The sequence below is a fragment of the Bubalus bubalis genome, chromosome 2, assembly GCF_019923935.1.
Source record: "Bubalus bubalis isolate 160015118507 breed Murrah chromosome 2, NDDB_SH_1, whole genome shotgun sequence".
Lineage (NCBI taxonomy): Eukaryota > Metazoa > Chordata > Mammalia > Artiodactyla > Bovidae > Bubalus > Bubalus bubalis.
The window spans coordinates 52,185,478-52,210,387 of record NC_059158.1 but is presented as its reverse complement, the minus strand read 5'-3'; the positions used below and the strand labels follow the sequence as shown (position 1 = coordinate 52,210,387).

The window sequence follows — 24,910 nt, the reverse complement described above, 5'->3', positions numbered from 1 at the left end:
GGTCGACAGGCAACTCGAGAGGAACCCTAAGCTTCCCGCCACAACTCCACGCAAATGACGAAATTCTCACCTGCATGCTTGAGGAGACCCTTTTATGCTGCAGCGTTTCCAAAGAAAGCCCACGTTTCCCTTGGAGCTTGAAAGGGTCCTCGACATGCTTTATGAAGCTCCAGAAGTTTCCCAAGATACCCGTCCCCACTCGAGAGGAATGGTGAAATTCCCAGCATCACCTCATCTGTGCCCCTTCTCCCCTCCTGATCGAGACAGGAGGGTCGATTCCCCTGCTTTGTCTGCAAGGGGTTCCGACCTTCCCGGCGCACCTCAGGATGAGGCCGGTCTCACTAGGAAATTCGAGACGTAGCCTGGTGGGTGGTGCCACATGCGGAAAGACCCCGATTTCCCGGTCCGCTCTTAATAAGAACCCGATGCCAGGACACCTCTTCGAAAGCAAACCTGTGGATGAATGCACAACACGAAGGGGTACTGACATCCCCATGCATAGTACGGAAAAACACGCAGATTCCAAACACAGATCGACAAGTGTCCTGTCATCCCTTGAAGAACTAGAGAGGCATGCGGAGTTCCGTTCCTCCACACAAGAGAAGGCCTGACTCTCCTTTCCCAACTCTGCAGGGACCGTGCGATCGGAGTCAGAAATGTAGATGAAACCTGACGTTCCTGCATCAACTCGAAATGAGGCCCTCTTCCATTGCGCCATACCCAGTGGAGTCCCGAGAGGCCCCTAAAACTCCACAGTATCCCTGATTCTCAGAGGCACCCTCAGAAGCTCTCTGCGGTCACTGGCACAAGTCGAGTGAACCCAGGGTTTCCTGCTGCATTCTGAGAAAGACCTTGAGAGTCCTTCTTTACCGCGTCTTGAGGCCCGATACCCTACCATGACTGGAGAGCAATGACGCATTCCCCTCGCCACGCCCATTGAAACCTAACTTCCCTGGCGCCACACGAGAGGCTCCCTGCGCTCCCCGTCCTACCTCATGAAAACCCCACACTGGCACCGCCGCTCGAGAAAACTCACGAGACGCCCCCATCATCGTAAGATGAGGGCCTTCTTTTCCTACATGACCTAGAGAGCAATCCCGAGTCCACTCTCCAAACTCCACTGGAGGCCTGACTCCCTTTAGGCCACTCAGTAGCCTCCAAGAGATACACGTCGCTACTCTAGAGGAGAGCAGAGTCCGTTGCTTCCCCTCGAGCCGAGGCCTGACTACTTGGGTGAGTCTGGAATGGGATCCCGAGATCCGTGTTGCCCCTGTAGAGGAAAACTCGGTCCTGGACACAAGCCTAAATGAGGTCTTTTTTGTCCTGCATTGACTCAAGTGCAATCCCCAGCTCTCCCTCGCAACTCGAATGGATGATTGGACTTCCCTGGGCCAACACAAGAGGAAGCCTGTATTCCCCATTGTAATTCGAGAATCCCGCGGCAACTGGAGAAAAACAACGTGGCTCCTCCGTCATCGAAATATGAGGCCCCTGTCAGCTATAGCGTCTCCAGGGAAGTCCCATGTTCCGTCTTGAAGTGTGAAACGGTACTTGGCACCCTTGATGCGACCCCCAAATTTCCTGACACCCCGGTCTCACTCGAGGAGAACATGGAGGTTCCCAGCACCGCTTCAGCTGAGCCTCTTCTCCCCTCCTGATGGCGACAGGAGGGTCGATTCCCCTGCTTTGTCTGGAAGGGGTTCCCAGACTTCCCGGCGAACCTCAGGATGAGGCCAGTCTCACGAGGGAAGTCGAGACGTAGCCTCGTGTGTTGTGCCACATGCCGAAAGACCCCGATTTCCTGGTCCGCTATTGATAAGATCCCGATGCCCGGTCACCTCTTCGAAGGTAACCCTGTGGATGAAGGCACAACACGAAGGGGCACTGACACCCTGTGCATCGTCCCCCAAAACCGCAGGTTCCACATACAACTCGACAGGTGGCCTGTCATCCCGTGAACAACTCGAGAGGCAAGCGGAGTTCCATTACTCCACACAAGACGAGGTCTGACTCTCCTGTCCCAACTCTGCAGGGACCCTGCTATCCGAGTCAGAAATGGAGAGGAACCCTGACGTTACTGCCTCAATCCGAGATTAGGTCCTCTTCAATTGCACCAGTCCCTGTGATGTCCCGAGAAGCCCCTCTCAACTCCACAGTATCCCTGACTTCTCAGAGGAACCCCGCTAAGCTCCCTGAGGTCATGGGCACAAGTCGAGGGAACCCAGGGTTTCCTGCCACACCCCGAGAAAGACCTCGAGAGTTCTTCTTCGAAGCGTCTTGAGGCTTGATTCCCCTACCATGACTCGAGAGCAATGAGGCGCTCCCCCACGCCACGTCCATGGAGACCTGACTTCCGTGGCACCACAGGAGTCTCCCTGAGCTCCCCGTCCTATCTCGTGAGAAACCCCAACCAGGCACTGCACCTTGAGAAAACCCACGAGACGCCCCCGTCATCGCGAGATGAGGGCCTTCTTTTCCTGCATGGCCTAGAGAGCAATCCCGAGTCCTCTCTCCAAACTCCACAGGAGGCTTAACTCCATTTAGGCCACTCTTGGGCTCCAAGGGATACCCGTCGCGACTCGAGAGGAGAGCGGAGTCCATTCATTCCCTTCGAGACGAGGCCTGACTCCCCGGGTGAGTCTGGAATGCAACCCCGAGATCCCTGTCGCCCCTGGAGAGAAAAACTCGGTCCTGGACACAAACCTAGATGAGCTCTATTTTGCCCTGCAGTGACTCGAGAGCAATCTCCAGCTCTCACTTGCAACTCGAATGGAAGATTGGACTTCCCTGGGCCAACACAAGAGGAAACCTGTATTCCCCATCGTAACTCAAGAATCCTGCCGCAACTCGAGAAAAAACACGTGGGTCCCCCGTCAGCGCTAGATGAGGCCCTTGCCCACTACAGCATCTCAAGAGAAGTCCCAGGTTCCGTCTTGAAGTGCGAAACGGTACTTGGCACCCTTGATGCAACCAGAAAAGTTACCCGACTTTCACTCAAGGAGAGCACCGAGGTTCCCGGCACTACTTCATCTGAGCCCTTTCTCTCCTCCTGATCCCGAAAGTAGGGTCGATTCCCCTGCTTTGTTTGGAAAGGGTTCCCGGACTTTCCTGCGCGCCTCAGGATGAGGCCGGTCTCACGAGAAAATTCGAGACGTAGCCTAGTGGGTGGTGCAACATGCTGAAAGACCCCAATTTCCCGGTCCGCACTTGAGGAGAACACGATGCCCGGACACCTCTTCGAAGGCAACCCTGTGGATGAAGGCACAACAGGAAGGAGCACTGACGCCCCCGTGCATCTCCGAAAAACCCGCAGGTTCCACACACATCACGAAAAGTGGTGTTATCCTTGAACAACTTGAGATGTAAGCGGAGTTCCATTCCTCCGCAGAACACGAGACCTGACACTCCTGAGCAAACTCAACAGGGACCCTGCGATCTGAGTCAGATCCGGCCTCCAGGAAGTCAGGAGCAGAACCCTGAGGTTCCTGCCTCAACTCGAGATGAGGCCCACTTCCATTGCACCAAACCCAGAGGAGTCCCGAGAGGCCTCTCCCAAATCCACAGTATCCCTGACTTCTCAGAGGCACCCTGAGACGCTCCCTGAGGTCACCGGCACAAGTCAAGGGAACCCAGGGTTTCCTGCCGCAACCCTAGAAAGACATCGAGAGTTCTTTTTCAACCCGTCATGAGGCCCGATTCCCCTACCCTGACTTGAGAGCAATGACGCGCTCCCCCTTGCCCCGCCCATGGAGACCTGACTTCCCTGTTGCCACACGAGAGGCTACCTGAACTCCCCGTCGTACCTCGTGAGAAACCCCACACTGGCGCCGCAGCTCGAGAAAACCCACGAGACGCCCCCGTCATCTCGAGATGTGGGCCTTCTTTTCCTGCATGGCCTGGAGAGCAATCCCGAGTCCTCTCTCCAAACTGAAGAGGAGGGTTGACTCCCTTTAGACCACTCAGTGGGCTCCAAGAGATACGCGTCGCAACTCGAGAGGATAGCCGAGTCCTTTGCTTCCCCTCGAGACGAGGCCTAACTCCCCGGGTGAGTCTGTAATGCAAACCCGAGATCCCTGTCGCCCTTGGAGAGGATCATTGGGTCCTGAACACAAGGCTAGATGAGGTCGCTTTTGCCCTGCAGTAACTCGAGAGCACTCCCCAGCTTTCCCTCGCAACCCGAATGGAAGATTGGACCTCCCTGGGCCAACACAAGAGGAAGCCTGAATTCCCAGTAGTAATTCGAGAATTCCGCCTCAACTTGAGAAAAACCACGTGGTTCCCCCGTCATTGCAAGATGAGGCCCTTGCCCGCTCCAGCGTCTCAAGAGTAGTCCCACGTTCTGTCTTCAAGTGCGAAATGATATTTGGCACCCTTAATGCTACCCCAAAAGTTCCCCGACATACGGGTCGCACTAGAGGGGAACACCGAGGTTCCTGGCACCACTTCATCTGAGCCCCTTCTCCCCTCCTGATCGCGAAAGGAGGGTCGATTCCCCTGCTTTGTCTGCAAGGGGTTCCCGACCTTCTCCACGCACCTCAGATGAGGCTGTCTCACGAGGAAATTCGAGACGTAGCCTCGATGGTGGTGCCACATGCCGAAAGACCGCGATTTCCCGATCCGCTCTTGATAAGAACGCGATGCCCAGACACCTATTCGAAGATAGTGTGGATGAAGGCACAACACGAAGGGGCACTGACACCCCCGTGCATCGTCCGGAAAAGACCGCAGGTTACTCATACAGCTCAACAAGTGCCTGTCACCCAGTGAACAACTCGAGAGGCAAGCGGAGGTCCATTCCTGCACACAAGACAAGGCCTGACTCACCTCTCCCAACTATGCAGGGGGCTGCGATCGGAATCAGAAATGGAGAGGAACCCTGAGGTTCCTGCCTCCCCTCGAGATGAGGCCCCCTTCCATTTCACCAAACCCAGTGGAGTCCCGAGAGGTCTTTCCCAACTCCACAGTATCCCTGACTTCTCAGAGGCACCCGGAGAATCTCCCTGAGGTCACCGGCACAAGTCGAGGGAACCCAGGTATTCTTGCCAAGACCCGAGAGAGATCTTGAGAGTCCTTCAACGCGTCTAGAGGCCTGATTCCCCTACCATGACTCGAGAGCAATGACGCGCTCCCCCTCGCCACACGCATCGAGACCTAACTTCCCTGGCGCCACACAAGAGGCTCCCTGAGCTCCCCGTCGTACCTCCTGAGAAACCAACACAGGCGCTGCAGCTCGGTAAAACCACCGAGACCCCCCCCCCCGTCATCGTGAGATGAGGGCCTTCTTTTCCTGCATGTCCTGGAGTGCAATCCCGAGTCCTCTCTCCAAACTCCAGAGGAGGCTTGACTCCCTTTAGTCCACTCAGTGGGCTCCAAGAAATACCCGTCGCGACTCGAGAAGAGAGAGAAGTCCTTTGTTTCCCCTCGAGAGGACGCCTGACTCCTGGGTGAGTCTAGAATGCAACCCCAAGATCCCAGTCATCCCTTGAGAGGAACATTAGGTCCTAGACACAAGCCTGGATGAGGTTTCTTTTGCCCTGCAGTGACTCGAGCGCAACCCCCAGCTCTCCCTCGCAACTCGAATGGAAGATTGGGCTTCCCTGGGCCAACACAAGAGGAAGCCAGAAATCCCCTTCGTAACTCGAGAATCCCGCCGCAACTCGAGAAAAACCACGTGTTTCCAACGTCATCCCAAGATGAGGCCCTTGCTGCTATGGCGTCTCAAGAAAAGAACCACGTTCCGTCTTGAAGTGCGAAACGGTACTTTGCACCCTTGATGCGACACCAAATGTTCCCGGACACGCCGGTCTCACTCGACAGGAACACCGAGGTTCCCGCACCACTTCATCTGAGCACCTTCTCCCCTCCTGTTCGAGACAGGAGGGTCTATTCCCCTGCTTTGTTTGGAAGGGGTTCCCCACATTCCCGGCGCACCTCAGGATGAGGCCGGTCTCACGAGGAAATTCGAGACATAGCGTCGTGGGTGGTGTCACATGCCGAAATACCCCGATTTCCCGGCCCACTCTTGAGAAGAACCCGATGCCCGGACACCTCTTCGAAGGCAACCCTGTGGACGAAGGCACAAAACGAAGGGTCACTGACACTCCCGTGCATCATTCGGTAAAAGCCGCAGGTTCCACACACAGCTCGACAAGAGGCCTGTCATCCCATGAACAACTCGAGAGGCAAGCAGAGTTCCATTCCTCCACTCAAGACGAGGCCTGACTCTCCGGTCCCAACTCTGAAGGGACCCTGCGATCGGAGTCCGAAATGGAGAGGAACCCTGAGGTTCCTGACTCCACTCGAGATGAGGCCCTCTTCCATTACACCAAAAACAGTGGAGGCCCGAGAGGCCCCTCCCAAATCCACAGTATCGCGACTTCTCAGAGGCACCCTTAGAAGCTCCCTGAGGTCACCTGGCACAAGTCGAGGGAACACAGGGTTTCCTGACGCAACCCGAGAAAGACCTCGAAAATCCTCCTTCAACGCATCTTGAATCCCGATTCCCCTACCATGACTCGAGAGCAATGACGCGTTCCCCCTCGCCACTCGCATGGAGACTTGACTTCCCTGGCGCCACACGAGAGGCTCCCTGAGCTCCCCGTCATACCTCGTGAGAAATCCCACACTGGCTCCCCAGCTCGAGAAAACCCACGAGACGCCTCCGTCATCGCGAGATGAAGGCCTTCTTTTCCTGCATGGCCTGGAGAGCAATCTCGAGGCCTCTCTTCAAACTCCACAGGAGGCCTGACTCCCTTTAGGCCACTCTGTGGGCTCCAAGAGATACCCGTTGGGACTCGAGAGGAGAGCGGAATTCTTTGCTTCCCCTATATACCAGGCCTGACTCCTCAGGTGAGTCTGGAATGCAACCCCGAGATCCCTGTCGCCCCTGGAGAGGAACATTAGGTCCTAGACACAAGCATAGATGAGGTCTCATTTGCCCTGAAGTGACTCGAGAGCAATCCCCTGCTCTCCCTCGCACCTCGAATGGAAGAATGGACTTCCCTGGGACAACACAAGAGGAAACCTGAATTCCCCGTCGTAATTCGAAAATCCCGCTGCAACTCGAGGAAAACCACGTGGTTCCCCCGTCATCGCAAGATGAGGCCCTTGCCAGCTACAGCGTCTCAGTAGAAGCCCTACGTTCCATCTTGAAGTTTAAAACGATAATTGGCAACCTTGATGTTAGCACAAAAGTTCCCCGACACCCTGGTCTCACTCGAGGGGAACACCAAGGTTCGGTGCACCGCTTGTTCTGAGCCCCTTATCCCCTCCTGATCGCGACGGGAGGGTCGATTACCCTGCTTTGTCTGGAAGGGGTTCCGGACCTTCCCGGCGCACCTCAGGATGAGGCCGGTCTCACGAGGAAATTCGAGACGTAGCCTTGTGGTTGGTGCCACACGCCGAAAGACCCCGATTTCCCTGTCTGCTCTTGATAAGAACCCAATGCTAGGACACCTCTTCGAAGGCAATCCTGTGGACGAAGGCACAAAACGAAGGGGTCTGACACCCTCCTGCATCGTTGGAAAAGCCCGCAAGTTCCACATACAGATCGACAAGTGGCCTGTCACCCCGTGAACAACTCGAGAGGCAAGAGGAGTTAAATTCCTCCACACAAGACGAGGCCTGACTCTCCTGTCCCAACTCTGCATGGACACTGAGATCCGATTCAGAAATGGAGAGGAACCATGAGGTTCCTGCCTCAACTCGAGATAAGGCCCTCTTCTACTGCACCAAACCCAGTGGAGTTCGGAGCGGCCCCTCCCAACTGCACAGTATCCCTGACTTCTCAGAGGCACCCTGAAAAGCTCCCTGAGGTCACGGGCATAAGTCGACGGAACCCAGGGTTTCCTGCCGTAACCTGAGAAAAACCTCGAGAGTCCTTCTTCACGCGTCTTGAGGCCCGATTCCCCTACCATGACTGGAGAAAAATGACGCGCTCCCCCTCGCCACGCGCATGAAGATCTGACTTCCCCGGCACCACATGAGAGGCTCCCTGAGCTCCCCATCGTACCTCGTGAGAAACCCCACACTGGCGCCGCAGCTCGAGAAAACCCACGAGACGCCCCTGTCATGGTGAAATGAGGGCCTTCTTTCCTGCATGACCTGAAGAGCAATCCCGAATCCTCTCTCCAAACTCCAAAGGAGGCTTGACTCCCTTTAGGTCACTCAGTGGGCTCCAAGAGATACCCGTCGATACTCAGGAGGAGAGCGGTGTCCTTTGCTTCCCCTCGAGATGAGGCCTGACTACGAGGGTGAGTCTGGAATGCAACCCTGGATCCCTGTCGCCCCTGGAGAGGAACCTTAGGTCCTGGACAAAAGCCTAGAGGAGGTCTCTTTGGCCCTGCAGTGACTCAAGCACAACCCCTAGCTTTCCCTTGCAACTCGAATGGAAGATTGGCCTTTCTGAGCCAACACAAGAGGAAGCCTGAATTTCCAGTTGTAATTTGAGAAACCCGCCGCAACTCGAGAAAAATCACGTGGTTCCCCGTATTGCAAGATGAGGCCCTTGCCCCCTACAGCGTCTCAAGAGAAGTCTCACATTCCGTCTTGAAGTGCAAAACAGTACTTGGCACCCTTGATGCGACCCCAAAAGTTCCCCTATATACCGATCTCACTAGAGGGGACACTGAAGTTCCGGCACCACTTCATCTGAGGCCTTTCTCCTCTCCTGATCGCGATAGGAGGGTCGATTCCACTGCTTTGTCTCGAAGGGATTCCCGACCTTCCCGGCACACCTCAGGATGAGGCCGGTCTCACGAGGAAATTCGAGAGGTAGCCTCGAGGGCCATACTACATGCCGAAAGACCCCGATTCCATGGTCCACTTTTGATCAAAACCAGACTCCTGGACACCTCTTCGAAGGCAAGCCTGTGGATGAAGGCACAACACGTAGGGGCACTGACACCCCGTGCATCTTCCGGAAAAACCCGCAGGTTCCTCACACAGCTCCACAAGTGGTCTGTCACCTCGTGAACAACTCGAGAAGCAAGCGGAGTTCCATTCCTCCACACAAGACGATGCCTGACTCTCCTGTCACAACTCTAGGGACCTTGCGCACCGAGTCAGAAATGGAGAGGAAGCCTGAGGTTCCTGCCTCCACTCAAGATGAGGCCCTTTTCCATTGCCAGCAAAACCAGTGGAGTCCCGAGAGGCCCGTCCCAAATCCACAGTATGCCTGACTTCTCAGAGGCACCCTGAGAAGCTCCCTAAGGTCACCGGCAGAAGTCGACGGAACCCAGGGTTTCCTGCCGCAACCCGAGAAAGACCTTGAGAGTCCTGCTTTAACGTGTCTTGAGGCCCGATTCCCGTATCATATCTCGAGAGCAATGACGCGCTCCCCCTTGCCATGCGCATGGAGACCTGAATTCCCTGGTGCCACACGAAAGGCTCCCTGAGCTTCCCGTCGCACCTCGTCAGAAACCGCACACTGGCACCGCAGCTCGAGAAAACCAACAAGACGCCCCTGTCATCGCGAGATGAGGGTCTTCTTTTCCTGCATGGCCTGGAGAGCAATCCTGAGTCCTCTCTCCAAACTCCACAGGGGGCTTGACTCCCTTTAGGCCACTCAGTGGGCTCCAAGAGACACCTGTGGCGACTCGAGAGGAGAGCGGGGTCCTTTGCTTCCCCTCGAGTCGAGCTCTGACTCCCAGGATGCGTCTGGAATGCAACCCCGAGATCGCTGTCGGCCCTGGAGAGGAATATTAGGTCCTGGACACAAGCCTAGATGAGGTCTCTTTTGCCCTGCAGTGACTCAAGAGCAAACCCCAGCTCTCCCTCGAAACTCGAATGGAAGATTGGACTTCCCTGGGCCAACACAAGAGGAAGCCTGAATTCCCCGTCGTAACTCGAGAATCCCGCCGCACCTTGAGAAAAACCACGTGATTCCCCCGTCATCCCAAGATGAGGCCCTTGCCCTCTACAGCGTGTCAAGAGAAGCCCCAAGTCCGTATTGAAGTGCAAAACGGTACTTGGCACCCTTGAAGCGACCCCAAAAGTTTCCCGACACACCGGTCCCACTCGAGGGGAACACCGAGGTTCCCGGCACGACTTCAACTGAGCCCTTTCACTCCTCCTGATCGCGACAAGATGGTCGATTCCCCTGCTTTGTCTGGAAGGGGTTCCCGATCTTCATGGCGCACCTCAGGATGACACCAGTCTAACGAAGAAATTCGAGACGTAGCCTCATGGATGGTGCCACGTTCTGAAAGACCCCGATTTCCTGCTCTGCTATTGATAAGAACCCGATGTCCGGACACCTCTTTGAAGGCAACCCTGTGGATGAAGGCACAACACGAAGGGGCACTGACCCCCTCATGCATCTTACGGAAAAAACCGAAGGTTCCACTCACAGCTCGACAAATGGTCTGTTATCCTGTGAACAACTCGAGAGGCAAGTGGAGTTCCATTCCTCCACACAAGACGAGGCCTGACTCTCCTGTCCCAACTCTTCAGGGACCCTGTGGTCGGAGTTTTAAATGGAGAGGAACCCTTAGGTTCCTGCCTCAACTCTAAATGAGGCCCTCTTCCATTGCACCAAACCCAGTGGAGTCCCGAGAGGCCCCTCCCAACTCCACAGTATCCCTGACTTCTCAGAGGCAACCTGAGTAGCTCTCTGAGGTCACCTGGCAGAAGTCGAGGGAACCCAGCGTTTCCTGCCACAACCCCAGAAAGACCTCGAAAGATCTTCTTCAACGCGTCTTGAGGCCGGATTCCCCTAACATGACTCGAGAGCAATTACCCGCTCCCCCTCACCACGGGCATGGAGACCTGACTTCCCTGGTGCTGCACGAGAGGCCCCCTGAGCTCTCCATCGTACCTCGTGAGAAACACAACGTGGCGCCCCAGCTGGATTAAACCCACGAGACGTCCACGTCATCGCGAGATGTGGGCTTTCTTTTATTGCATACCCTGGAGAGCAATCCGGAGTCCTCTCTCCAAACTCCACAGGAGGCTTGACTCCCTGGAGGCCACTCAGTGGGCTCCAAGAGATACCTATCGCGACCCAGGAGGATATCAGAATCCTTTGCTTCCCCTCGAGCCGAGGCCTGACTCACTGGGTGAGTCTGGAATGCGTCCCCGTGATCCCTATCGCCCCTGGAGAGGAACATTAGGTCCTGGACACAAGCCTAGATGAGGTCTATTTTGACCTGCCGTGACTCGAGAGCAATTCCCACCCAGCTCTCCCTGGCAACTCGAATGGAAGAATGGACTTCCCTGGGCCAACAGAAGAGGAAGCCTGAATTCCCCGTCGTAAGTCAACAATCCCATCGCAACTCGAAAAAAACCACGTGGTTTCCCCTTCATCACAAGATGAGGCCCTTGCCCGCCACAGCGTCTCAAGAGAAGTCCCACGTTTCGTCTTGAAGTTTGAAACAGTATTTGGCAAGCTTCATGAGACCCCAAAAGTTCCCTGACATACCGGTCTCACTCAAGGGGAACACCGAGGTTCCCGGCACCACTTCATCTGAGCCCCTTCTCCCCTCCTGATCGCGACAGTAGGGTCGATTAACCTGCTTTGTCTGGAAGGCTTTCCCGACCTTCCAGGGGCACCTCAGCATGAGGCCCGTCTCACGAGGAAATTCGAGACGTAGCCTCGTGTGTGGTGCCGCATTCCAAAAGACCCCGATTTCCTGGTCCGCTCTTGATAAGAACCCGATGCCCGCACACCACTTCGAAGGCAACCCTGTGGATGAAAGCACATCACGAAGGGGCACTGACACCCCCGTGCATTGTCTGGAAAAAACCGCAGGTTCCACACACAGCTCGACAAGTGGCCTGTCACTCCTTGAACAACTCGAGAGGCAAGCGGAGTTCCATTCCTCCACACAAGACGAGGCCTGACTCTCCTGTCCCAACTCTGCAGGGACCCTGCGATCTGAGTCAGAAATGGAGAGGAACCCTGAGGTTCCTTCCTGATCTCGAGATTAGGCCCTCTTCCATTGCAGCAAACCCAGTGGAGTCCCGAGAGGCCTCTCCCAGCTCCATAGTATCCCTGACTTCTCAGAGGCACCCTGAGAAGCTACCTGAGGTCACAGGCACAAGTCGAGGGAACCCAGGGTTTCCTGCCGCAACCCGAGAAAGACCTCGAGCGTCCTTTTTCATTGCGTTGAGCCCTGATTCCACTACCATGACTCGAGAGCAATGACGTGCGCCCCCTCGCCACTCGTATGGAGACTTGACTTCCCTGACACCACACGAGAGGCTCCCTGAGCTCCCGGTCGTACCTTGTGAGAAACCCCACACTGGCACCGCAGCTCCAGAAAAACCACGAGACTCCCCCGACATCGCGAGATGAGGGCCTTCTTTTCCTGCATGGCCTGGAGAGCAATCCCGCGTGCTCTCTCCAAACTCCACAAGAGAGGAGCCAAGATTGCTGAGGAGTAGGACGGGGAGAACTCTTTCCCCCCCAAACAATTTCATCAAAAGAGCATTTAAACGTCGAGTAAATTCCACAATACAACTTATGAATGCTGCCAGAGGACATCAGGCACCCAGAAAAGCAACCCAACTCTTGGAAAGTAGGTAGGAAAAAGTATAAAAGACAAAAAAAGAGACAAAAGAGGGAGGGAGGGATTTCCGTCCCGGGAAGATAGTCTTAAAAAGAGAAAAGTTTCCAAACACCAGGAAAGCTTTTCACTGCCAAATCTTTGCCAAGCTTTGGAAGCACAAAGGGCAACATAAGGGGGATAAAAATAAATAAACAATTAAAACTCGCAGATTGCAAGCCCTACGGTAACTCCCCCAGCCGCGAAGCAGTGCAGACGCCTGCTCACACCATTAGCAAGCAGGGGCTGGGCAGGGAGGCGCGGCGCGGGCTGCATCGCTTAGAGTAAGAATCTGGCCTGAATACCCTGAGCGCTATCTGAACGAAATAACTTGGGCTAGCAAACCAGACTCTGGGATATCTACCACGCAAAAAGCCAGCCCTAACCTAAGACACCGCCAGGCCCGCGCACGGAACAAAGGACTGAACAGAGATAGCCGGCTGCAGACCTTCCCCCTCCGGTGACAGGCAGCCAGAGCCGGAAGGGGGCAATCGCAGCCCCAGAGAGACATTATCTATAAAACTGTAAGCAGGCTTCTTTGCTAACTAAAACTTCTTGGGGATCTGGACGGTCAACATCTGCCTGAGAAGGTGCGCCTGTTTTACACCCAGATAACCGAGTGGCGGGGAGGCGATAAGTCACAACATTGGCGCTCGCCAAACACCTCATCACCTGAGCTGCTCGGACCTGGGAAGAGCACAAAACGCAGGCCCAACCGAGTCTGTGCCTCTGAGGACTACCCGAGTGCCTGAACCTGAGCGGCTTGGACCTGGGAGGTGCATGCAGCCCAGGGCCAGCCTCGGATTGTTCCCGGTGGAACAACCTAGAGCCCGAGCAGTGTGGGCAGGGAGGCTACACGTGCCGTGAGCGGGGGCAGACCCAGTGTGGCTGAGGCACTGCGAGCGCACGCCAGTGTTATTTGTTTGCAGCATCACTCCCTCCCTCCCTCCCCACAGCGCAACTGAACAAGTGAGCCTAAAAAAAAAAAGTGTCCTCCACCGTCCCCTTTGTGTCAGGGCGTAAACCAGACACTGAAGAGACCAGCAAACAAAAGAAGCTATAACAGAGGGAAACGCCTTGGAAGCTACAGGCAATAGATTAAAACCCTGTGGTTACTAGGACTACATAGGAAGGCGCCTATAGATCTTGAGAAATATAAGTCGGACCAAGGAACTAGCCAAAAATGAACCGAACCCACGATACTCACAACAAAACCAGAGAAAGTCCTAGATATATTTTTATGATCATTCTTTCTTTTTTTTAATTTTTTTAATTTTAAGTCCTCTATTGTTCATTTAATTTTCACTTTTATAACCTATTACTTTGCAAAAAAAAAGACCCTATTTTTTTCTTCTTCAGCAAACTTCATATATATATATATATATATATATATATATAATAATTTTTTGACCTTGTTTTTTTGTTTTGTTTTTTTTTTCTTCTTTTCTTTAACATTGTATTTTTGAAATTCCAAACTGTACTCTAGATTTTTAATTTATGCTTTTTGATATTTGATATCAATTTTGTACCTGTAGTTTCTTTATAATTTTTGCGACATTGCTTGTTTTTGTTTGTTTGTTTTCTCTTTAGTTTTCTTCTTCCTTTTTTTTAACATTGTATTTTTGAAATTCCAAACTCTACTCTAGATTTTTAATTTTTGCTTTTTGGTATTAGTTATCAATTTTGTACCTGTATTTTCTTGATAATTTTTGCGACCTTGTTTGTTTTTCTTTGTTCGTTTTTTCTCTCTTTCTTTTCCTTCTTCTTTTCTTTAACATCGTATTTTTGAAATTCCAAACTCTACTCTAGATTTTTAATTTTTGCTTTTATGTATTTGTTACCAATTTTGTACCTTTAAGAACCCAATCTTCAGTACCCATTTTTCACTAGGGAGCGAGATTACTGGCTTGACTGCTCTCTCTCCCTTTGGACTCTCCTTTTTCTCCACCAGGTCGCCTGTGTCTCCTCCCTAACCCCTCTCTACTCTACCCAACTCTGTGAATTTCTGTGTATTCCAGACGGTGGAGAACACTTAGGGAACTGATTACTGGCTGGATCTGTCTCCCTCCTTTTCATTCCCCCCTTTTATCCTTCTGGCCACCTCTGTCTCCTTCCTCCTTCTTCTCGTCTCTGTATAACTCTGTGAACATCTCTGAGCGGTCCAGTTGTGGAGTGCACATAAGGAAGTGACTACTGGCCAGCCCACTCTCTCCACTATTGATTCCACCTGATCTCATTTGGGTCACCTCTAACTCCCTCCTCCCTCTTCTCTTCTCCATGTAACGCTGTGAACCTTTCTGAGTGGCCCTCACAGTAGAGAAACTTTTCTTCTTTAACGTAGATGTTTTATCAATGGTGCTGTATAGAAGGAGAAGTTTTGAAACTACTGTAAAAGTAAGACAGATAACTGGAAGCAGGAGGCTTAAGTCCAAACCCTGACTCCAGGGAACTCCTGACTCCAAGGAACATTAATTGACAGGAGCTCATCAAATGCCTCCATACCGACACTGAAATCAAGCACCACACAAGGGCCAACAAGTTCCAGGGCAAGACATACCAAGCAAATTCTCCAGCAACAAAGGAACGCAGCCCTGAGCTTCAAGATACAGGCTGCCCAAAGTCACCCCAAAACCACAAACATCTCATAACTCATTACTGGACACTTCATTGCACTCCAGAGAGAAGAAATACAGCTCCACCCACCAGAACACGGACACAAGCTTCCCTAACCAGGAAACCTTGACAAGACACCTGTACAAACCCACACACAGCGAGGAAATGCCACAGTAAAGAACTCCACAAACTGCCAGAATACAGAAAGGACACCCCAAACTCAGCAATTTAAACAAGATGAGACAGAGGAATACCCAGCAGATAAAGGAACAGGATAAATGCCCACCAAACCAAACAAAAGAGGAAGAGATAGGGAATCTACCTGATAAAGAATTCCGAGTAAGGATAGTGAAATGGATCTAAAATCTTGAAATTAAAATGGAATCACAGATAAATAGCCTGGAGACAAGGATTGAGAAGATGCAAGAAAGGTTTAACAAGGACCTAGAAGAAATAAAAAAGAGTCAATATATAATGAATAATGCAATAAATGAAATTAAAAACACTCTGGAGGCAACAAATAGTAGAATAACAGAGGCAGAAGATAGGATTAGTGAATTCGAAGATAGAATGGTAGAAATAAATGAATCAGAGAGGATAAATGAAAAACGAATTAAAAGAAATGAGCACAATCTCAGAGACCTCCAGGACAATATTAAACGCTACAACATTCGAATCATAGGGGTCCCAGAAGAAGAAGACAAAAAGAAAGACCGTGAGAAAATACTTGAGGAGATAATAGTTGAAAACTTCCCTAAAATGGGGAAGGAAATACTCACTCAAGTCCAAGAAACCCAGAGAGTCCCAAACAGGATAAAGCCAAGGCGAAACCCCCCAAGACACATATTAATCACATTAACAAAAATCAAACACAAAGAACAAATATGAAAAGCAGCAAGGGAAAAACAACAAATAACACACAAGGGAATTGCCATAAGGATAACAGCTGATCTTTCAATAGAAACTCTTCAAGCAAGGAGGGAATGGCAAGACATACTTAAAATGATGAAAGAAAATAACCTACAGCCCAGATTATTGTACCCAGCAAGGATCTCATTCAAGTATGAATGAGAAATCAAAAGCTTTTCAGACAAGCAAAAGCTGAGAGAATTCTGCACCACCAAACCAGCTCTCCAACAAATACTAAACAGGAAACACAAAAACGGTGTATAAATTCGAACCCCAAACAATAAAGTAAATGGCAATGGGATCATACTTATCAGTAATTACCTTAAACGTAAATGGGTTGAATGCTCCAACCAAAAGACAAAGACTGGCTGAATGGATACAAAAACAAGACCCCTACATATGTTGTCTACAAGAGACCCACCTCAAAACAGGGGATACATACAGACTGAAAGTGAAGGGCTGGAAAAAGATTTTCCATGCAAATAGGGACCAAAAGAAAGCAGGAGTAGCGATACTCATATCAGATAAAATAGACTTTAAAACAAAGGCTGTGAAAAGAGACAAAGAAGGTCACTACATAATGATCAAAGGATCAATCCAAGAAGAAGATATAACAATTATAAATATATATGCACCCAACGTGGGAGCACCACAGTATGTAAGACAAATGCTAACAAGTATGAAAGGAGAAATTAACACTAACACAATAATAGTTGGAGATTTTAATACCCCACTCACACCTATGGATAGATCAACTAAACAGAAATTTAACAAGGAAACACAAACTTTAAATGATACAATAGACCAGTTAGACCTAATTGATATCTATAGGACATTTCATCCCAAAACAATGAATTTCAACTTTTTCTAAAGTGCACATGGAACCTTCTCCAGGATAGATCACATCCTGGGCCATAAAGCTAGCATTGGTAAATTCAAAAAAATAGAAATCATTCCAAGCATCTTTTCTGACCACAATGCAGTAAGATTAGATCTCAATTACAGGAGAAAAACTATTAAAAATTCCAACATATGGAGGCTGAACAACACGCTGCTGAATAACCAACAAATCACAGAAGAAATCAAAAAAGAAATCAAAATTTGCATAGAAACGGATGAAAATGAAAACACAACAACCCAAAACTTGTGGGACACGGTAAAAGCAGTCCTAAGGGGAAAGTTCATAGCAATACAGGCACACCTCAAGAAACAAGAAAAAAGTCAAATAAATAAACTAACTCTACACCTAAAGCAACTAGAAAAGGAAGAAATGAAGAACCCCAGGGTTAGTAGAAGGAAAGAAATCTTAAAAATTAGAGCAGAAATAAATGCAAAAGAAACAAAAGAGACCATAGCAAAAATCAACAAAACCAAAAGCTGGTTCTTTGAAACGATAAATAAAATTGACAAACCATTAGCCAGACTCATCAAGAAACAAAGGGAGAAAAATCAAATCAATAAAATTAGAAATGAAAATGGAGAGATCACAACAGAAAACACAGAAATACAAAGGATCATAAGAGACTACTATCAACAATTATATGCCAATAAAATGGACAACGTGGAAGAAATGGACAAATTCTTAGAAAAGTACAACTTTCCAAAACTGGACCAGGGAAGAACTAGAAAATCTTAACAGACCCATCACAAGCACGGAAATTGAAACTGTAACCAAAAATCTTCCAGCCAACAAAAGCCCAGGTCCAGACGGCTTCACAGCTGAATTCTACGAAAAATTTAGAGAAGAGCTAACACCTATCCTGCTCAAACTCTTCCAGAAAATTGCAGAGGAAGGTAAACTTCCAAACTCATTCTATGAGGCCACCATCAGCCTAATACCAAAACCTGACAAAGATCCCACAAAAAAGAAAACTACAGGCCAATATCACTGATGACATAGATGCAAAAATCCTTAACAAAATTCTAGCAATCAGAATCCAACAACACATTAAAAAGATCATACACCATGACCAAGTGGGCTTTATCCCAGGGATGCAAGGATTCTTCAATATCCGCAAATCAATCAATGTAATACACCACCTTAACAAATTGAAAAATAAAAACCATATGATTTTCTCAATAGATGCAGAGAAAGCCTTTGACAAAATTCAACATCCATTTATGATAAAAACTCTCCAGAAAGCAGGAATAGAAGGAACATACCTCAACATAATAAAAGCTATATATGACAAACCCACAGCAAACATTATCCTCAATGGTGAAAAATTGAAAGCATTTCCTCTAAAGTCAGGAACTAAGACAAGGGTGCCCACTTTCACCATTACTATTCAACATAGCTTTGGAAGTTTTGGCCACAGCAATCAGAGCAGAAAAAGAAACAAAAGGAATCCAAATTGGAAAAGAAGAAGTAAAACTCTCACTGTTTGCAGATGACATGATCCTCTACATAGAAAACCCTAAAGACTCCACCAGAAAATTACTAGAACTAGTCAATGACTATAGTAAAGTTGCAGGATATAAAATCAACACACAGAAATCCCTTGAATTCCTATACACTAATAATGAGAAAACAGAAAGAGAAATTAAGGAAACAATTTCATTCACCATTGCAACGGAAAGAATAAAATACTTAGGAATATACCTACCTAAAGAAACTAAAGACCTATATATAGAAAACTATAAAACACTGGTGAAAGAAATCAAAGAGGACACTAATAGGTGGAGAAATATACCATGTTCATGGATTGGAAGAATCAATATAGTGAAAATGAGTATACTACCCAAGGCAATTTATAGATTCAATGCAATCCCTATCAAGCTACCAACAGTATTCTTCACAGAGCTAGAACAAATAATTTCACAATTTGTATGGAAATACAAAAAACCTCGAATAGCCAAAGCGATCTTGAGAAAGAAGAATGGAACTGGAGGAATCAACCTACCTGATTTCAGGCTCCGCTACAAAGCCACAGTTATCAAGACAGTATGGTACTGGCACAAAGACAGAAATATAGATTAGTGGAACAAAATAGAAAGCCCAGAGATAAATCCACACACATATGGACACCTTATCTTTGACAAAGGAGGCAAAAATATACAATGGATTAAAGACAATCTCTTTAACAAGTGGTGCTGGGAAATCTGGTCAACCACTTGTAAAAGAATGAAACTAGAACACTTTCTAACACAATACACAAAAATAAACTCAAAATGGATTAAAGATCTAAACGTAAGACCAGAAACTATAAAACTCCTAGAGGAGAACATAGGCAAAACACTCTCTGAAATACATCACAGCAGGATCCTCTATGACCCACCTCCCAGAATATTGGAAATAAAAACAAAAATAAACAAATGGGACCTAATTAACCTTAAAAGCTTCTGCACATCAAAGCAAACTATTAGCAAGGTGAAAAGACAGCCTTCGGAATGGGAGAAAATAATAGGAAATGAAGCAACTGACAAACAACTAATCTCAAAAATATACAAGCAACACCTACAGCTCAACTCCAGAAAAATAGATGACCCAATCAAAAAATGGGCCAAAGAACTAAATAGACATTTCTCCAAAGAAGACATACAGATGGCTAACAAACACATGAAAAGATGCTCAAAATCACTCATTATCATAGAAATGCAAATCAAAACCACTATGAGGTACCATTTCACGCCAGTCAGAATGGCTGCAATCCAAAAGTCTACAAATAATAAATGCTGGAGAGGGTGTGGAGAAAAGGGAACCCTCTTACACTGTTGGTGGGAATGCAAACTAGTACAGCCACTATAGAGAACAGTGTGGAGATTCCTTAAAAAACTGGAAATAGAACTGCCTTATGATCCAGCAATCCCACTGCTGGGCATACACACTGAGGAAACCAGAAGGGAAAGAGACACGTGTACCCCAATGTTCATCGCAGCACTGTTTCTAATAGCCAGGACATGGAAGCAACCTAGATGTCCATCAGCAGATGAATGGATAAGAAAGCTGTGGTACATATACACAATGGAGTATTACTCCGCCATTAAAAAGAATAGAATGAATCAGTTCTAATGAGGTGGATGAAACTGGAGCCTATTATACAGAGTGAAGTAAGCCAGAAAGAAAAACACCAATACAGTATACTAACGCATATATATGGAACTTTGAAAGACGGTAACAATAACCCTGAGTACGAGACAGCAAAAGAGACACTGATGTATAGAAGAGTCTTATGGACTCTGTGGGAGAGGGAGAAGGTGGGAAGATTTGGGAGAATGGCATTGAAACATGTAAAATATCATGTATGAAAAGAGTTGCCAGTCCAGGTTTGATGCATGACACTGGATGCTTGGGGCTAGTGCACTGGGACGACCCAGAGGGATGCTATGGGGGGGAGGAGGGAGGAGGGTTCAGGATGGGGAGCACATGTATACCTGAGGCGGATTCATTTTGATATTTGGAAAAACTAATACAATTATGTAAAGTTTAAAAATAAAATAAAATTAAAAAAAAATCCACAGGAGGCTTGACTCCCTTTAGGCCACTCAGTGGTCTCCAAGAAATACCCGTCGGGACTCGAGAGCAGAGCAGAGTCCTTTCCTTCCTCTCGAGATGAGGTCTGACTCCTCGGGTGCGTCTAAAATGCAACCCCGAGATCTCTGTCGCCCCTGGAGAGGAACATTAGGTCCTGGACACAAGCTTAGATGAGGTCTCTTTTGCCCTGAAGTGACTCGAGAGCAATCCCTAGCTCTCTCTCGCAACTCCAATGGAAGATTGGACTTCCCTGGGCCAACACAAGAGGAAGCCTGAATTCCCCATCGTAACTCGAGAATCCCGCCGAAACTCGAGAAAAACCACATGGTTACCCTGTCATCGCAAGATGAGGCCCTTGCCCGCTACAGCGTCTAAAGAGAAGTCCCAGGTTTCTTCTTGAAGTGTTTTCACACTTCAAGTGTGAAAACTTGGCACCCTTGATGCGATTCCAAAAGTTCCCCGACACCCTGGTCTCTCTCGAGGGGAACACCGAGGTTCCCGGTACGACTTCATCTGAGCCACTTCTCCCCTCCTGATTGCGACTGGAGGGTCGACTCCCGTGCTTTGTCTGGAAGGGGTTCCCAACCTTCCCGGCGCACCTCAGGATGAGGCCGGTCTAACGAGAATATTTGAGACGTAGCTTCATGGGTGGTAACACATGCTGAAAGACCCCGATTCCCCGGTCCGCTCTTGATAAGAACCCGATGCCCGGACACCTCTTGAAAGGCAACCCTGTGGAAGAAGGCACAACACGAAGGGGCACTGACACCCTCGTGCATCGTCCGGAAAAACCCGCAGATTCCAAACACAGTTCGACAAGTTGCCTGTCACCCCGTGAATAACTCGAGAGGCAAGCGGAGTTCCATTCCTCCTTACAAGACGAGGCCTGACTCTCCTGTCCCAACTCTGCAGGGACCCTGCGATCAGAGTCAGAAATGGAGACGAACCCTGAGGTTCCTGCCTCCACTCGAGATGAGGCCCTCTTCTATTGCACCAAACCCAGTGGAGTCCCGAGAGGGCCCTCCCAACTCCAGGGTATCCTGACTTCTCAGAGGCACACTGAGAAGCTCCCTGAGGCCACCGGCACTAGTCGAGGGAACCCAGGGTTTACTGCCGTGACCCAAGAAACACCTTGAAAGTCCTTCTTTAACGGTTCTTGAGGCCCGATACACCTTCCATGACTCTAGAGCAATGACGCGCTCCCCCTCGCAATGCGCATGGAGACCTGACTTCCCAAGCGCCACATGAGAGGCTCCCTGAGCTCCCCGTAGTACCTCATGAGAAACCCCACACTGGCGCTGCAGCTCGAGAAAACCCACGAGACGCCCCCTTCATCGCGAGATGATGGCCTTCTTTTCCTGCATGGCCTGGAGAGCAATCCCGAGTCCTCTCTCCAAACTCCACAGGAGGCTTGACTCCCTTTAGGCCACTCAGTGGGCTCCAAGAGATACCCGTCGCAACTCGAGAGGAGAGCGGAGTCCTTCGCTTCCCCTCGAGACAAGGACTGACTCCCCGGGTGCATCAGGAAAGCAACCCCGAGATCCCTGTCCCCCCTGGAGACGAACATTATGTCCTGGACACAAGCCTAGATAAGGTCTCTTTTGCCCTGCAGTAACTCAAGCGCAATCCCTAGCTCTCCCTCGCAACTCGAATGGAAGACTGGACTTCCCTGGGCCAACACAAGAGGAAGCCTGAATTTCCTGACCTAACTCGAGAATCCCGCCACAACTCGAGAAAAACGACGTGGTTAACCCGTCACCACAAGATGAGGCCCTTGCCAGCTACAGCGTCTCAAGAGAAGTCTCACGTTCCGTCTTGAAGTTTGAAACGGTACTTAGCACCTTTGATGTGACTCCAAAAGTTCCCCGACATCCCAGTTTTACTCGAGGGGAACATCGAGGTTCCCGGCACCACTTCATCTGAGCCCCTTCTCCCCTCCTGATCGGGACAAGAGGGTCGATTCACTTGCTTTGTCTGAAAGGGTTACCGACCTTCCTGGTGCACCTCAGGTTGAGGTCCGTCTCAAGAAGAAATTCGAGACGTAGGCTTGTGGGTGGTGCCACATGCCGAAAGACACTGATTTCCTGGTCTGCTCTTGATAAGAATCTGAAGGCTGGATACCTCTTCGAAGGCAACCCTGTGTATGAAGGCAAAAAACGAAGGGGAACTGACACCCCCATGCATCGTCCGGATAAAACCGCAGGTTCCACACACAGCTCGACAAGTGGCCTGTTATCCGGTGAACAACTCGAGAGTCCAGTGGAGTTCCATTCCTCCACACAAGACGAGGCCTGACTCTCCTGTCCTAACTCTGTAGGGACTCTGTGTTCAGAGTCAGAAATGGAGAGCAACCCTGAGGTTCCTGCTTCAAATCGAGATGAGGCCCTCTTCTGACAAGGTCCAGCCTCGGCTGGTCCAGGGTTTTCGAAGGGGAGACAGAGTAGGCGACCTATTGATTTATTTATCGAAGATATAAAGAGTAATAGAATGAGGATAGCTCAGTAGGAAAATTCAGTGGAGAAAAGCAGCTGAGTAGCTTGGTTTACGCGGAAAATCAATATAACCCGTGACACCAGGTTAGCTCTGACCACGGAGGCTGCAAGTGCCCTCTAGAATAGAGGAAGGTGCCCCACCTTAGACACCTTATCGAGTGGGTCTTCGAAGCCCAGGCAAATAAATGGTCGCAGAGGATATCCGCGCTCCAGATGGACACTCATCTGAAAATTGAGGGGAATAATGACATGGGGAGACCAAGCGTTGGCGAGCAAGGCCCGTAGCTTTATTTTCAACACAGGTTTTAATACCCTAAGTTACACATAGAGGATAATAGGGGATGCAAAGTCAGCAGTCTTTAATCCTTATCAAAAACCAGGGTTTCTTTTCTGCAGATTTATCGTATAAAAATGGTTTAGATGATTTACATCATCTTCTGGCCAGAAGACCTATTAACATTTTATGACTCTTGACAAAGACTTATCAACCATAAGAGTTATTTTCTCTAAGAGTAATTGTTTAAGGTTTGGCGCCATCTTTCGAAGATAAAATTGCATTCCTATAGGGAGGATGTGTAATGGGTTTACAACAAAGAAAAGAATTTATTACCTTAAGGGTCTAAAGTTACCAACATCAAGGCCACTACTTATTTTTTCTACATACCAACTATATTAATTAACACACATTCAAGGATACAATTCAGGGGATGTGGAAACTTGGCAAAAAGCATTGGTTCATCAATGAAATCTTTTACTAGTTTTATTCTGACAGTTTCTAACTCTCTGAGAGGCTCTAAGCTATTTGAATATCTTAAACTTCCCGTGCGTCTCGAGGCTGGGAGACTGTACACAATCGTATGCATAGCTGTAGGAGACCGGGTAAACTTGTCAGGCGAGTTAGAAAACCATCTGAGGGGTTTGGATTTAAACACTACTAATTGCCCAGGAACATTATTAGTTGGAGCTGTAAGTTAGCTCTTTGACAGAGAGAGTGAGATGGTGGTGGGGGACATCCCCAGTAATGTCAGAGGTGAGAGAACAAAGCAATAAAGTAAGGCAGACTCTGGTTTTTGGGGGTAGATGCTCAAGAATATACGGGGGAACTCCCGGAGGCTCGATCCCGCCTTTGCGTATGCCGAGACTCTTTCCTCATGACATTTGTCACGAGTGGAATGTCTCTCGCTGGCTCCCGGCAATCTTCCATTGCACCAAACGCAGTGGAGTCCCGAGAGGCCCCTCCCAACACCACAGTATCAGTGTCTTCTCAGAGGCACCCTGAGCAACTCCCTGAGGTCACCGGCACAAGTCGAGGGAACACAGGGTATCCTGCCGCAACCCGAGAAAGACCTCAAGAGTCCGTCTTCAACGCGTCTTGAGGCCGGATTCCCCTACCATGACTCGAGAGCAATGACACGCTCCCCTCGCCATGCGCATGGACACCTGACTTCCCTGGCGCCACATGAGAGGCTCCCTGAGCTCCCCGTCATACCTCGTGAGAAACCCCACACTGGCGCCGCAGCTCGGGAAAACCCACGAGACGCCACCGTCATCGCGAGATTGGGGACTTCTTTTCCTGCCTGACCTGGAGAGCAATCCCTGGTCCTTTCTCCAAACTTCACAGGAGGCTTTACTCCCTTTAGGCCACTCAATGGGCTCCAAGAGATACCTGTCGCGACTTGAGAGGAGAGCAGAGTACTTTGTTTCCCCTCGAGATGAGGCCTTACCTCGGGTGAGTCTGGAATGCAACCCCGAGATCCCTGTTGCCCCTGGAGAGGAACATTATGTCCTGGACAAAAGCCTAGATGAGGTCTATTTTGCCCTACAGTGACTCGAGAGCAACACCCATCTCTCCCTCGCAATTCGAATGGAAGATTGGT

At 49.6% G+C, this 24,910-nt stretch overlaps 1 protein-coding gene and 1 long non-coding RNA gene across 4 annotated transcripts in view; both read right to left on the bottom strand.

Moving 5' to 3' along the window:
* Positions 1-24,910, bottom strand: part of LOC123465148 — a 53,798-nt gene that overhangs the window by 12,663 nt on the left and 16,225 nt on the right. The window lies entirely within an intron of this gene.
* LOC123465146 overlaps positions 2,578-24,910 on the bottom strand; it is a 30,506-nt gene continuing 8,173 nt past the window's right edge. Inside the window, exons 2-3 of one of the 3 annotated variants that reach the window (XR_006640259.1) lie at positions 5,932-11,683; positions 2,578-3,249 (exon numbers count right to left, since the gene is read on the bottom strand). Coding sequence is in view for 2 of the 3 variants with exons in the window: in XM_045163459.1 (XP_045019394.1) it covers positions 7,137-8,072 (936 nt within the window). In the remaining variant the exon portion in view is untranslated. Of the gene's footprint in view, positions 11,684-24,910 lie in introns of all 3 variants that reach the window. The other 2 variants (XM_045163459.1, XM_045163460.1) reach the window with 2 other exon arrangements.